At 39.6% G+C, this 15737-nt stretch overlaps 2 protein-coding genes across 4 annotated transcripts in view; one reads left to right on the top strand and one right to left on the bottom strand.

Annotated features, from left to right (window-relative positions):
* The window catches only part of LOC139980683 (small G protein signaling modulator 1-like), a 53776-nt gene extending 51940 nt beyond the window's left edge, over positions 1-1836 (bottom strand). The window contains exons 1-2 of one of the 3 annotated variants that reach the window (XM_071992512.1): positions 1546-1836; positions 1393-1436 (exon numbers count right to left, since the gene is read on the bottom strand). In XM_071992512.1, the coding sequence (XP_071848613.1) occupies positions 1393-1436; positions 1546-1561 (60 nt within the window). In that variant the 5' untranslated portion in view covers positions 1562-1836. The remainder of the gene's footprint in view (positions 1-1392; positions 1437-1545) is intronic. The other 2 variants (XM_071992510.1, XM_071992511.1) reach the window with 2 other exon arrangements.
* A 2716-nt stretch (positions 1837-4552) lies between these two features.
* Positions 4553-8563, top strand: LOC139980690 (UDP-glucuronosyltransferase 2A3-like). The gene is made up of 3 exons (XM_071992522.1): positions 4553-5608; positions 7429-7651; positions 8325-8563. Exons 1-3 carry the CDS (start codon positions 4736-4738, stop codon positions 8546-8548), a joined length of 1320 nt encoding a protein of 439 aa, XP_071848623.1. The 5' UTR covers positions 4553-4735; the 3' UTR covers positions 8549-8563.
* Positions 8564-15737: the final 7174 nt, after the last annotated feature.

The raw sequence follows: 15737 nt of genomic DNA, 5'->3' as shown, positions 1-15737 counted from the left end.
AGAAACAAACTTATACATGTACTGAAAAGTACTTACTGACACTACTGTACATTGAAAAGTACTGTTAACATTTTTGGGTGCACACGGTCAAAGTGCAGTTGATACAAACTGAAATAAATAAAATCAATTTCATTTATCTCCCTGTAAAATTATGCTGTTGTGTCTAATTTTACCAACAAATGATTACATTTGTTTTCAAATTTCAATTGCTCTATACGGTTCGAGAACTTAACATGTAACATGTAAACAACAGTGTGTATGTACAGTAGTTTGATCCTGTAGAAATATTCACTCTCACCACTTGAACCACTACAGATGAGAACACACCTGGGTAGAATATATGCTGATTGAGCAGTCTGTACCCTAGGCCTCTACCCTGACAATTCAAAGAGGACGGACCTGAAGTGTTGCATTTCTTGATTAGAAATTGAAGGTACTGTAAATACCCAAGTGGATTAGAATTATGTATGCATGGTATGTTCAACTGATATATACAGAAGGACTACACACTGTATATTATGGTTCCAGGGGTGAAATGCAAGTTTCCAGGACCATGGACCACTTTTGGTGGAAAGAGGCGCTTGGAGTTCACAGGGTCTTGGGTGAAACTTGCAGTCACTTTAGAATTACCTTCTGAAGGGGGATTCTACGTACTGTCATCTTTAATCATGTTAATTTACAGAACTATAGATCATGCACAGTTGCCCATATTGAGACCAGTGGTTGGTTGGCTGGACACAAAAAAATGTTAAGCATTAACAAAAACAGCTGCTGGCATATATATCTTCCCAGCGATCTACGGTATGGGATATGTTTGGTTAATGCCCATGCTTTTTATTTCTTCTTCTTCCTTTTTTTGCTTATTTATTTCTTGTTGTTTTTGTTTTTGTTTTTTGATGGTAGGTAGGTAGGCCTATTTGAAAGTAATGTTGTTCTTGTGAGTCGTGTATTCAGAATGTATGTCTGCATTACAGGAATTGGACTAAATTGGTCCACAACATGTGGGGTCGTGGTTCGATCCAACTTCAGCCTTCATGAATGGTAAAATAATCGAACTGTTGGCAAATACAGTTAATATGCTATGCGAGTTTTACTGACGTTAGCCTAGGCCCTAAGCCTATAACCGGAAGGTCCATTGTGCACTCTCTAGGCCTACTGTACAGCGTATGTAGTCCGATGATTTGCGGATTATAACCTGATTTCTTTGGGGAGGGGTTCCGTTTTGACACCTTTGCTAGGCCTAGGCTACCGTTGTTAATGCTCTTCGGTCAAATCCATAGCAAGGGATCTATCATTTCACGGAATAAGCCTATCACTTATCACTGTATCACTTTTACACATCAAGAACATGATAATTCATAGTCCCAATAATGAACTCGACGGGCATCTTACCTCTTTCTTGACTCCTCGAAGGAGCCTGTCCTTTGTTTCCTCATCTGAAAAAGAATGAAAAGAAAGCAGTCGTCATTTGCGATAATTTGACAAATTACAATTCATTCTGTTTGAAAATGACAACATTTTATTTAGATAGATAAAATCCTTTACCTGGTGTGTTAGCCATGTTTCTGTGGTATTATTTCCAACACACACTGAGCGATATTATTATTATTAGGCTAGGCTGTACAGCAGTGCAGTCCACACATATCTACATTATGTTCTCTAACGCGAATTGAGTTGCACTGAAAAAGTTGGTCAGCTAAGCGAGTCAAAATATAAGAGCAAAGGTGGGAATCTCATCATAATGTACTTAAAGTATCATAAACAATATCCTTCACTGATTTAAAACAAAAACACAAGTTTTTTTCAGTGGCTCAAAGGAAAGGGAAGAGTACGTTGTGAATATAACGGATTTATATAATAATAAAAAAATGTATCCTTCCCTCCCTCTCCCTGCCCCAACCCCCACTTCCCCATTTTGGTCTTGGTGATGAATCTCAGCATTTGTACTGTGGAATAGAGGGCAAATCTGCGGATAAAAGATGGCGCTATCACAAAAAAGAGGTAACATAATTTCGCCGGGAGACCGCTGTAACATATATCCAACAAAAATTGGAGAAGCCTTTGTTGGCGAATTCTATCTGTCCCTAAAAAGCCCTACCCCGAACTTTCAGAAATATGAGTATATCTCCTCACAAGTGTTCCCACTCGCGGAGTGTTATGTATAGACGGGTGGGGGGGGGGGGGGGGGTAGAGGCAAGTTCTCAGTGTAAGAAGGTTGTAGCTAAGATATCGGAATTTACATAACAGACTCAACAGTCTAGTATTTCAGTTGCATACAGTCCTGCTGCCGTCCATGCAGTTCTGAAAATGTATACGTTCCACCTTACATATCTTGAAAGTACCAAATTATCAAGGTAGCACTATAACCGTGTTAAAGGTAAAAATCTGCATTTAACAGATTTTCACACTGCTTCAGTGCCGTATACAGGATTTCAAATGTGTGTGAGAGGGAGTAGGCAAATTCTAAATCCCCCGCCCCCCCCCGCCCCTGACTGATTTAGATATGGAATAATTACCTTCAGGCAATGCCCAGAAGCACATAAATGATTTATGAAGTGGAACGAGCGTGGACCTGGGGTCGTTGATTCGACAACCATGTAGGGGGAGGGGTGACTGGTGCGTCCTTAAACAGAAAAATATCAAGTTTATCTTCAAATGGCGCATTCTACCGAGGTATTTATAAATTAGGCTAATACTTAGGTCTAAACGATAGGTTGTGCCAAAGGAATACTCTTCAATTTTCTTGTGAGGAAAGATGGTTGTACACACTGAGGAGTGGTCTCACTTTCCCCAACTGACCGTTAAAATGATCCCCCCCCCCTCAAACTGACGACACAGGTGCCAGCAGGCCCTGCTTCCTCATCCTGTCCCCCTTCCTTCACCTCATACCCCTCCCACCCTTTCCTTTTGCTCATAAAAAATCACTATTTACAATTTTGATCAAAGGATATAAATCCGTTAAACGACCGTTTTCACGCTTTATGCAAAATGCTGATGTTTTTTTGATTTTGCAAAAATAGTACTAAGTAGGTTAACAGGTCAAACGTCATTTTCGTAATCATGAGTTAGTGATAATTGTCAGTACCTCCACCAATTCACCAATTCTTTATTTTTGTTATTCTTTTGCTTCTCGTTTTTTCTTTACGGGGGGTGGTGTGGTGGGGGTTGGGGCCGTGTCGGGGGAAGGCATTCATCCATCCTGATATAAATGAGGGGAGGAATTCCTTTTTGAAATTACTCTCGGACCGGAGAGGTATGTCCCTGTGGTCCCTTGGCTACGTCACTTATTTCTCTTCCTTTTACATGCCTCCTATAATCGATCAATATATCATTATTACCTGTATGCATGTATGGCTTGATACCTGTGAATATCCAACGACTTCGTGCCAGTAGATTCCTGAATTTGGAACATTCAAAATGATATCACCAAAAAAAAAAGTAGTTTCAGGTGCCGTTTGGTACGGTGGTATCTTGGTGGAATTCTGTTCTTGTTGCTGCTGTTGTTGTTTTTCATGACCTAATGTTGGCTTCAACTATTTAGACGAAACATACCAACCAATGAATACTTTCGGATCTAAATCTACTGAGTTCCTTGAACATTTGTACTTTTTGATATCTCAGTTCGGCACAAAGGATTCGAACATTTGCAAACCAAGCCGACAATATATTGAGGATCAGGTTCGGATCCAGAAAAGTTCATAAAGGACTAGTGGTGGCGGTTGGATGGGGGGGGGGAGAGGTCGTCGAAGCTGGTCCCTGCACCTGTCCATGTAGGGTGCATTGGTCCTCCCCAGCCAAAATTAAAAAGTTAAGTCTTGTATAATTAGTTCCTCGAGCAACTTTGAACTATACTTTCTTTTAATCTTATCATCTTTTTTTGTGAGATTGAAAATGTTGGAAATGTATTCTGATCAATTACAGACTCACTTTTGTGTTTCATGTTGGTTTAAGAAAATGACCCCTGAAACCCAATGATAATGCTTTATATTAGCACACCATAAAACTAATAAACCCCCTTTCCCCTCATCCTTCCACCTCCCCCAACATAACAAAAATGGGGCAAAGGAATAATAACAAAACAAGGGCGTTATTTAGTTTTGAAATCCCATATATTGCCCAAGTCTGAAATGACAACGGCATGCACACGATACCGAGAAAAAAATGCTGAGTATGGGAGCAGTAATTAGCCTAGGCCTACTCAACGAAGTGAAACCCAATTATGTATTTTTTTTCGAAACGATTCAACACATAGATCCCTTATTAATCCAGTTCATTTCCCCTACACCATTGTCAACTTGCTTTTAAGGTAAACCAATTTAGACAATTGTGTTTAACAAACGGCTGATCTTTTTTCGAGTAACACTGACTTTTACTTCGAAATATTAGCGAATAAACACAAAAAACGTATACCCGCATATGATACAATTTTACAGCCGGTCAGAGTGTTAGATACCACCATGGTAATCCCCCCCCCCCCCCCTTAAGGATCATCGACGTGGACCGCATATTATGCGGGCGGATATCTCTTATATCTTAACAATACAAATACAACACTATGTTGCAGGATCTTCAGATTGTCAAGAGATTTCGTATTGTTCAACAAGAAGGCTTTGGAAATCTTCACTGATTGAATGTCTTTATATCTACAGACATAGGCTACCTCGCAATCCTATATATTCGCATACCAGTGCTATATACGACTCACAATCATTGAGCGGTGAAAGTGTTTGCAAGCATGGCTGTCTGGAGATATGAATTAGCGTTAGTTGTGTTGGTTTTATTATCATTTTCTTCCTCCTCAGAATGCGCCAAAATTCTGATCTTTCCTGGACTAGGGGAAGCCACGCATTCCCTTGCTCCTCGGATGATGGGAGAAAAACTTGTCGACAGGGGGCACAGTGTAACCATGGTTACAAGTTCTATCTTTTTGAATTCCTCTTGGCATGCATCTCCTTCAGATCGGATACCGTTCATTAGTTATAATTCAAAATATGATCGCGAATTTATTCTAGGAAGTATGGAAGAATTTATCACGAAATCAGTGAGAGGGGAGATGTCAGCAGACGTTTATTTCACTCAGCTAAATCGATCCGTAGAATTTTTCTCGTCGGAAATGGAATCCGTTTTGGGAAATTACGAAGTTATGAAAGAACTAACCGAAAAGAGTTTCGATTTGGCACTTTTCGATCCGTTTGCATTATTTCCTTTAATGGTATTGGAACGATTAGGGATACCCTTCGTTCCACTAAATGCTGGTTTCATGCCCCCTTCCCTCGCAAGATTGCTTGGGTTACCTAGCAACCCGAGTTACGTACCTGAAGGGTTGACCGCGCTTTCAGACCGTATGTCGTTCACAGAACGTGTACAGAACTCACTGGCCGCTGCCAGCTTTGTCTTGTATAAGGAACTGTTTGTAAACGGGTTCGACGAGAAGAGAGAATTATGGAATATCAACACGGAGTCGTCCACCGCCAACACATTGATGACGAAGGCAAAGATATTCCTCACTAATAGCGATTTCGTTTTGGACTATCCTCGACCATTCTTACCACACACTGTCATGTTAGGGAGTTCGTTAGCCAAGCCCCCCTCACAACTATCCTCGGGGGTAAGTATAAACACGCGGCGTGCAATTGCATGTCATGTGCAAAGTATTTTTTTTTTAAATAAATAACCTGCGAATGAAATATAAGGCAAGATTGCAGGCGCGCATCCAAGGGAATCCGCCGTGGCGTTATTGCGGGTGAAAACTGTGCCTTTCGTTTTGACAATTTTTGGCGCCAGAAATTAGCAAAAACTTCATTTTATTCGGTCCAACGTAATTAGTGGAACAATTTAGCACGCTCCCGTGGCGCGGCACGTTTCCTTTACAGTTGTTGGTGCTTTCTCATGCACTGCGGTATTTCGGTATATAGAACTTTCAGTTTCCACCAATATACTTTTTCTCCCGGCCCCATCTACCGAGAAATCATGGACCCAATGATGGACCCTTAATTTCCTATGCCTTGAAATATTACCTTGGTGTCTTCCATTCCATTTTAAAGTGATTTTTGTAGATTTGTAAGAAAATAGTATAGGGGAAAATTAAAATCCCTTTAAACATTTAAAAAACAGTAGTATCATCAGTGTAATCTCGCATGAATTGTTTGAATTTTTTTATTGCATTTCGCAACTTTTTTGGGTCATTCTAATATAGAAAGGTTTTTTTGTGTGTGTCAAATTGCCATCATGGTTGTGCATCGTCATCGTTATATTCTTAAATATAAATTAAGTACGGTGATATCTTTACATTAAAGTTTATTTTGTAGTGCGAATGCAAATGAATGTTCCTCTTTTCCGACATACTGTAACAACACGAATAAAATAGTGTCACAAAATGTGCTTATGCACATGGTTGTATAGGGCCTACATATACGCAACAAATTTGCACATGGGACTTGCCAACTGATTTGCATATAATTTGCATATAAATATGATTTGCAATAATCGGCTGACATTGAAGCGTTTCGTATTCGTATAAACGTTCTCACTCAGCAACGAACCTAACCAGGAATGAAATTTAATTGGAGCGAATTAAAAAATGTTTCCTGCCAAATTCCTGCAGTCGTTAAAAGACGCGGGGACAAAATGAAAATATTTTAGCTATCTTCGCATTACGAAAACAACCCTTATATCACAAAGAAACTATTGAAGGGGGGGGGGGGGGGGGGGGAGTGAGAAAGGTAAAGTCGAATGGGAGGATGCATATGTGTGTTATTTTGCGCTTTGCTCACAACGCATCTTTTTGGTCCCAAACATCTGTTGGGAAAGTTTTTACAAAAATATTATTAATCATCAACAAATTTTTTTTTTTTTACCCACAAATTCGAGACAGTTTACAATAAGTTAACTCACAACCGTATCCACGCAGGGAGCTTATACCAGGGTGGGGTGGGGCGTGGTGGTAGCAATATAAATTAAGGACACCCTTTCCGATTCAAACTTATAGGCAGAACAAACTTGACTGAAATTTGCAACTTTCCTCTTTTCAAATTTAACCGGTGAAAAAATTTGAATAACTAATGACCACGTGGACTTATATATTACATAACTTTAGGAGAAAGGCCTATTAGTTGGATCACTTAGGTGGATGGGAACGGAGAGGGTGAAGGGGAGGTTCGTTTTACCGACAAAAACAATGATGCATTTAATAGACATAACGATAAGAGGTAGAGTAATTTCAGGAGCAGTTAATAAACATCTTCCGTGTATTGATTTTCATCGTTGAAATGTTATCGCAGTTGGTTTTGTGTTCTTTGTTTTAATTTATTCTCATAATGGAGGTTCGACCGAACCATCAACGCCCCCCCCCACCACCGCCATGACAGAACAAGTTACATGAATATCTCGTCTGTAAGTGATTTTTTCCTTCTTCTAATGTATTTATAGAAACTACTGGACTTTTTGAACAGCGCAGGCGACACTGGAGTAGTCTTGGTTTCTCTCGGATCGTTTATGACGTCAATGGATCAAGATAAAATCGACGTTTTGGCTGATGCAATTTCTAGGCTACCGTACAAAGTTATTTGGCGCACACTACCTCAACTAGAGCCACCCACAGTAGCGAACAATACGTTAATCATGTCTTGGATCCCACAAAATGATGTTCTTGGTAATTAAATTTGTGTTTCAATATTAATAACAAAATGTAACCCTTTGTAACGAATTTTTGGAGAAAGATCAGTTTTTGTCATAATCACATGACTGCATGGTCCAATCATAAAGACAGTTAATGGTGGCATCCTATGACCACAGTTAGTATGCCTTAATAATGATGTCATCGTGATGTTTAGACCCGTCGCACCTAATAGTTATGTATGACGAGTTAATGTCGTCGTCTTAATTACATGACTGCAGATTAATGACGCCCTCATAGCCCTATGACCATTCACATACACAGTTTGTATAATGATGATATTGTATGGGTTTCATTTGGACACAGGTTATGTTTTCGGTAGTAGCGTTGTCGTTATCACATGACATCAGATTAATGACGCCCTCATAGCCCTATGACCATTAATATACACAGTTTGTATTATGATGACATTGTATGGGTGATCATTAGCGTTGTCGTTATCACATGACATCAGATTAATGACGTCGTGACTCTCATATCAACACATTAAATCATGTCATGCTGTTATCACCGTTTGCACAGTGACGGTATAGATATTGATTATTTGATCACGGGTGATGGCGTCAATGGGTTAATGGGTAAATCTACCCCTATTGTAATGATTGTATCTGCTGTTGCAACTTTCTTTCTTCCTTGATTTTAATAACAGCTCATCCTAACGTCGTTGCATTTGTTTCCAACGGGGGAGGTCACGGTGCATATGAATCAACCTTCCACGCTGTCCCTAGCGTATGCATTCCGTTCTTCACCGATCATCCCGATATCGCAAACCGTCTTGCTACAAGAGGACTGGGCGTGGTAATGAATTTGCAAACAATGACTTCAGATGTCCTATTTAACGCTATAAACAGAGTGGTCACAGAACCGAGGTAAATAGACTGAATCATTTGAATGGTTTTTATTATGTAGCATCGTCATCGTCGTCGGCATTGTCATTGTCATCGCCATCCTCATCATCATCATCATCGTCGTCATCGCCATCGTCATCGTCGTCATCATTATCGTCGTCATCATCGTCGTCATCATCATTATCGTCATCCTCATCGTAATTGTCAACGTCGTCGTCATTTTCTTCATCATCGTCATTTTCTTCATCATCATCATCATCATCATCATCGTCGTCGTCATCATCGCTCCCATAGGGAGGATGAGAAATTGTAGTTCCTTTGCCAGTTGGGCCATATACAGTAATGTCAGTTGCCATAGCAACAGTTGCCATGGTAATGGTTAATTTCAAGAGTAACTCCTCTCGGGGGGTTTCCCATTGTGGGGTACCCCATGGTGACCGGAAGTCCATGACTGAGGGAAGTGTCACACGTGTTGTGTCTGTGTTCGGTCAAAAACTCCTAAACGACTGGGACGATTTTCTTCAAACTTGTTGGGATGGTACCCCAGGGAAAACCCTTGCGTCCTAGCAAAACCCCAAAACGAATGGTTAATTGTCAGAGGTCAAAGGTCAATCATGTTTGTTGATACATTGAATTGACATAGAAACTTCATAGGTGTAATGGAAATGTCAAGTAGTACCTCCGATTGCCAGACTGCGTAGCTAATCATTAATTTGCAGTGTTTGTAATTAGTGTTTTTCAACCTTCCACGCTGTCCCTAGCGTATGCATTCCGTTCTTCACCGATCATCCCGATATCGCAAACCGTCTTGCTACAAGAGGACTGGGCGTGGTAATGAATTTGCAAACAATGACTTCAGATGTCCTATTTAACGCTATAAACAGAGTGGTCACAGAACCGAGGTAAATAGACTGAATCATTTGAATGGTTTTTATTATGTAGCATCGTCATCGTCGTCGGCATTGTCATTGTCATCGCCATCCTCATCATCATCATCATCGTCGTCATCGCCATCGTCATCGTCGTCATCATTATCGTCGTCATCATCGTCGTCATCATCATTATCGTCATCCTCATCGTAATTGTCAACGTCGTCGTCATTTTCTTCATCATCGTCATTTTCTTCATCATCATCATCATCATCGTCGTCGTCATCATCGCTCCCATAGGGAGGATGAGAAATTGTAGTTCCTTTGCCAGTTGGGCCATATACAGTAATGTCAGTTGCCATAGCAACAGTTGCCATGGTAATGGTTAATTTCAAGAGTAACTCCTCTCGGGGGGTTTCCCATTGTGGGGTACCCCATGGTGACCGGAAGTCCATGACTGAGGGAAGTGTCACACGTGTTGTGTCTGTGTTCGGTCAAAAACTCCTAAACGACTGGGACGATTTTCTTCAAACTTGTTGGGATGGTACCCCAGGGAGAACCCTTGCGTCCTCGCAAACACCCGGAACGAAAGGTAATGGTCAGAGGTCAAAGGTCAATCATGTTTGTTGATACATTGAATTGACATAGAAACTTCATAGGTGTAATGGAAATGTCAAGTAGTACCTCCGATTGCCAGACTGCGTAGCTAATCATTAATTTGCAGTGTTTGTAATTAGTGTTTTGCTGGCGATGAGATATGCAACTCCGTGGATACAAGTCTATTAACCATGTTGTTTTGTTTCTTACTTTCCAGTTTTAAGACGTCTGCCACCCACTGGTCTGGTATCATGAAAGACTTTCCACAAGGGGGAATGGACTACGGTGCCTATTGGTTAGAAAATGTTATTAAACATGACAGCGAATTAACGCGAGCCAAGGGACAGAATATGTCTGGATTCAAGTACTATCTTTTTGACGTGTTTCTGTTTTTATTTATTGCATTCCATGTATTAGAATACATAGTTTTGCATATCATTTTCAATTACGTGGTTTGACCAAAATATGGTAATACGTATATAGACGTAGATATATAGGCTCATATGTTACCTTTAGTAGAAAGAATATATCGCGTGAACATTTTTAAAACCGTAGGTTTTGTTGTTTTGTTTTCATATTTTTGGTTTGCTGAATTGATTACAGTCTAGTGATATACTAGTTACTACATCTTACTTCAAATGACAGATCCGAGAAACAAGCAAATGCAGGTAACCATAGTTACCTAATAGAGCGGTTAAAACCAGATTCAATTCGATCCAACTTGATCTCAATCAATAATTGAAATCGTATAGTGAGTTGGAAAATCCAGAACAGTGAAAAAACTTCCATCCTCTACCGAGATTCGAACCCGATATATATATATATTTCAATTATATATATTCATTTGCCTTTGTCGTTTACCTCCATTTCATTTAACAAAAGTCTGTTCAAAGTATCTCTTTCGAGATCCGGCTTTAGGAATCACAAATGATTTCGAGTTGGTTAGCATCATGTTTGATCTCTATATAGAGTAAGGCAAAATATGTCACCAAAAACAGAACTAGTAGTGTTCGATACAGGTGACAAACGCCTACAGTGGAATTACGACCTTCCTTACCGGTTTCGAACCTCTAGACATACAATCAGCGTCCATAGCCAAGTGGTTAGGGTGTCCGCATATAAAGCGGGAGGCCGGGTTCGAATCCCGTCAGAGGCTGGAAGTTTGTTCACTGTTCATTACAATTTCAATTATATATTTATATATACATTATATCCACGTATACAAAAAAATATATATATATTTTCATTAGAGAAAAGCAGAGAAATAAGATATGACTTATTGACAAAAAAGGCGCATTGTTTTAGAAAATATATTGGAATATTCGGTCCCCCTGGGACCTTCGTCAGCAATACTTGGCAGTCGAGTGAAAAGTACAAAGTGTTAGCCATGCAGTTGAATCCTGTTCGATCTCTATTAAGAGCTCCTTCAGGAAAGTATGACGCTAGATAAGTGTAAGTGGCATTTATTGAATAAGATCCAAATAAACCATGACTATATTTTGACCATATTTATTTGGGGCCCATACAGCATACATTTAATACGAAAGATCCAATAGATTTCTTTACCTTTACGTTCAGTTACGAATATGAGGTTCGAGACAATTTAAAATACATTTAAGGTTTTTGAGAGAATGAGTATGAAGATTGAAATATTCGGAAACGGGGGAATCCTGCAAAATGACCACGAATAGATTTTTGTTGTTGTGATTATTAAAACGTAAAGTGGAACCGAGAACCTGTTTCACCTACATAATTGCATTCTTTGCAAAGTAAGCAGTAGAATGTGTAAATGACATTGTTAGAATCACAAGAGAGGGAGGAGGTCTTAGACCATATAGTTAACATTGGGAATTTTGACCACGGTGCCCGGGGAAATATGGGGGCATATTTGGCATCGAGGTTTACCGCAATGGTAATTACCTGCGGAGGTGGAAACTGGGTAAGGGAGTCTGGAGGAAGTGAATTGGTATATTACTTTGAGTGTCATTCTTGATGTGTTATTCTTTGTATATCATTAAATCGAATACATGCAGACATTAAATCGTATATGTGGATATCCAATCAACAAATCACTGTAGAGGTTTATTAATTCACTTCCGACACAAAACAACCACTTCCGACACAAATATTCATCGACGTATCCGAATATATGTCAACATATAAGAATTTCATGTTCACTGATTAATATTCATGATATTCACACAAAAAAATTACACGGTTGGTTATATTAATGTAGTGTGACGAACCTAATATTGCGAGTATGATAACCATGGGACATTTGGTTCTTGACTGTGTTTAAAAGCAAATTCTTGCTATTTGATGATTACTTTAATGACATAAAGTTGGAAATGTGTTGAAAATGTGCTTATTATGAACGAACATTACCATACCAGTATGAGCGAAATTTTACATTAAGCCCCGCCCATACATGAATATTTATGTGATGAGAACCAAAAACTTTAGGGCACATCTACTCATCATAGTGCATCTATCGACCAAGTATGGCATCGATTCAACTTGTGTAACCGAAAATGGTCATTCAGGTCATAATTGTAAACTTACTCTTTTGAACCGCAATCGAAATACTAAATACCGGAGTCCTGTTGGCCGAACTTGAAGATAACCCGTGAGCCATCAAGTCTCCACCCCGGACCGTGGGAAGGTTAGGGTTGGATTCTTCCGAGGCACAAGCATAGACAGTCAGGTGCCCCCCCCCCAACCAGGCCCGACACCGTAGGAGACAGTCAGCCACATTCTCTTTTCGCCCTGCTTTGTTTTTAGCTCAGCTAATAAGCTTTCAGATTGTGCGATTCTGCCGAAATTCAGTCACTTATTTGCCACCATCTTTGTTTGACTGCCATTTCGTCATTATTCATTCGATTTGGCTGAAATTTCTTGACTATTTTATCAACTTTAGGTCATTTGAGGTCACGAGAGGTCAATTTCTGAAAACGTAAACAATGCTGCTCTTCCTAGAGCGTTCGTTCAAATTTTCTGAATTGTTGTGGTTATAACGTTTGAATGGTATACAGTGAACCAAACTTGTCCAGGAAAATTTTTGTCACCACCCAGGGCCTTCTGTACAGTTTACAGTTACGATGAAATGTAGGTCACAGATCATATGCAATAATCATGAAATTTGTTCTCCAACTTTTTAGTATTCATGACCACGGTATGCGTTTTAGTGCAAGTAGCAAAATGTCATCCATTGTGGGAAATATTTCCACCCGTGGGAGACTTGATCAAAGTCAAATTTTTATTCGTTATTCAGGCTTCCTATCTAGTTCGATGTCATTCTCTGTAAAAAGGACTATACTTGGCAGATTTGCAATATGAGCTTTTCAACAGTTTGTGTGTGTGTAATACGACATGTGAGAATGACTTACATATTTGGAGCCGATTCCGATTTCTATTTTTAACAATGTTGCAGGTTCTATTATTGTATGGGTGAAACTTTCGTATAAGCAATTTGGGGTCTGCACAATCCAAATGTGATATACACTACATCTTAGCAGATTTAGCCGAGGGATAATTTGGTACGTTTCGTTCTATTATTGCATGAATGAAACCTACGAAGTGCATATATACTGTTAATTGTACTTTGTTTTCGTAATGGGGCATTGTTTATCCCTATAATAATTACAACGATCTATCGCATAAAATAAGTTCTTAATCAAAATAAAACAAAAACTGTTAGCAAACTGATTATCCACTAAAAAACATGTGTAAGAGAATGTGTAAAAGTAAGTGGGCCTGACGTTTCGATCCTAGCAGGATCTTCTTCAGACGCTGAATCGAACGTTAGGCCCCACTTACTTTTACACAAAATAAGTTCTTTTCTGTTTCTACTTGGAAGGAAATTTCCCGCGGAACACGACAATATCGGGAAAGTTTTCGGTGACTGGGGAAGGGGGAGGGGGCGGTTCGTATAAACCCTACAGTAATTAGGGCTAACAATCGTTCGAAGTTGTTCTCGAAAAATAACTTATCATTGTTAAAACATATCAAATGAACTCAGTTTCTATAAAAGCTAAGCATTACATTTCAATACATTTTCACATCAAAACCAATTTCTCAAATAGAAGCTAATTAGATGCTCTTCTTTCTTTATTGATTTCATTTCATTCAATCATAGTCAATCCTAGTCAAAAATTATATATTTATTATAGTTCCAAGTCTTTTATTGTAAGGATATTATTGTAAGGATATACAGGCCTCCGGGCTACAGGAATTTGGTTTCCTTTTTTATACATCCTGATCCGCTTTGTGTTTTCATACTTTGTTGTTGTTGTATACTGTTCTTGTGATTGGATCAAATATATAGTGAAATGAAATGAAACACGCAGTTACTGTAGCATAGTAACATGCAGGACGACATAGATGCAATGATGCATTAATGCCTATATAGATACCAGCCTAGTGGTACCGTACCAGCACACTTAGATAAATAGTGGATCGATTCATCGCTTCTTATTGTGTTCCATTCGACAAAAGAGGAATTAACGTATCGTGACGTCACTGCTAAGTTTGTCTCAGGATATGACACTGTCGAGTTTTGTCCCTCTTTGTTTCCATAACAACTCCCTGGTTTAAGCTTAGGAAATATTGTGCGGGGATGCACTATACATACCAGCAGTGTTACTTTTAGATGTCCGGGGAGACCAAATGTACTGAAAATCCTGGATAAACTGTTCTAGGGAGACTAGGACATAATATGTACCAGATATATTACAGTGACATGCATGGGAGACCAAATATACCTCCACCGACTGGCATATATAGGCTACCGGTGGTTGTGATGTTGTTACGTAATATGGTCTCTGATGGTTCTATGGATAGTTTGCAGGTCTATGGCGGTCTATTAAAGTCTATAGCGTACACTTATTGGTTCAATTTTGTTGAGAAACTAAGAAAACTAATCAGAAAAGGCCCTATTGTTGATTGAATTAGTAAATTGCATTTAAATGACCCCCCCCCAGGCCTCCCCTCGCCGCCTGCCGATTGTATGGTGTATGTTTGCTATGACCTTTGTATCACGTAGGTGATACACCGATGACATTGTGTTTTGTGTTGCATCTGAATAACTTACTAGACTTTTTGTGTGTTAAACTGAGTAGTCCCGCAGCCACTTCAATGGATGAACCACAGTGGCTTAAATGGTCATTTATAAAAACATGACAAGTTTTATAGAAGTACGTCGTGGACTGATAGCAGAGTCTTTAACGTTTTACATCTCCCGTTTGACGACAAATACAAAAGTAAAATGTGCCAAAATTAATCATTTTAGTTCGCTATAGGCTATATGCATTTTGCCCTGAAGAGGGCCGAAGTGTTCATGAAAGTCCCTTGAATCAAAGTGGACTCTTGGCTAGTTGAGAAGGTTCAATTTTGTTGAGAAATTAAGCAAACTGTAATCAGAACATGCCCTATTGTTGATTGAGTTAGTAAATTGCATTTAAATGAGTCCCCCTCCCCCCCCCCCCCCCGCCTGCCGATTGCATCTCTTCCGCGGCGCCCAGTGAATAACAGAATTGTCTTGCGGTTTACGTCGGACCTCTTTTTTTGTGAGAAAACATTGGAGTACATGTATGGCACAAAACTGCAAAAATTCAAGAGCGTAGGAACCGGGGGCTGGGGGCGCCAGCCACCCACCCCAGTGAAAAATATGGGGGCGGAAGTATCATTCCGCCCCCCCCCCGCTTCGCAAGTCAGAAAACCCCCTTTTCATGTCTCAATCAATGATAACAA

The sequence above is a fragment of the Apostichopus japonicus genome, chromosome 15 (genome assembly GCF_037975245.1).
Source record: "Apostichopus japonicus isolate 1M-3 chromosome 15, ASM3797524v1, whole genome shotgun sequence".
Taxonomy (NCBI): Eukaryota; Metazoa; Echinodermata; class Holothuroidea; order Aspidochirotida; family Stichopodidae; genus Apostichopus; species Apostichopus japonicus.
Note: the sequence above shows the minus strand (reverse complement) of the source record. Positions and strands in the feature narration are given on the sequence as shown.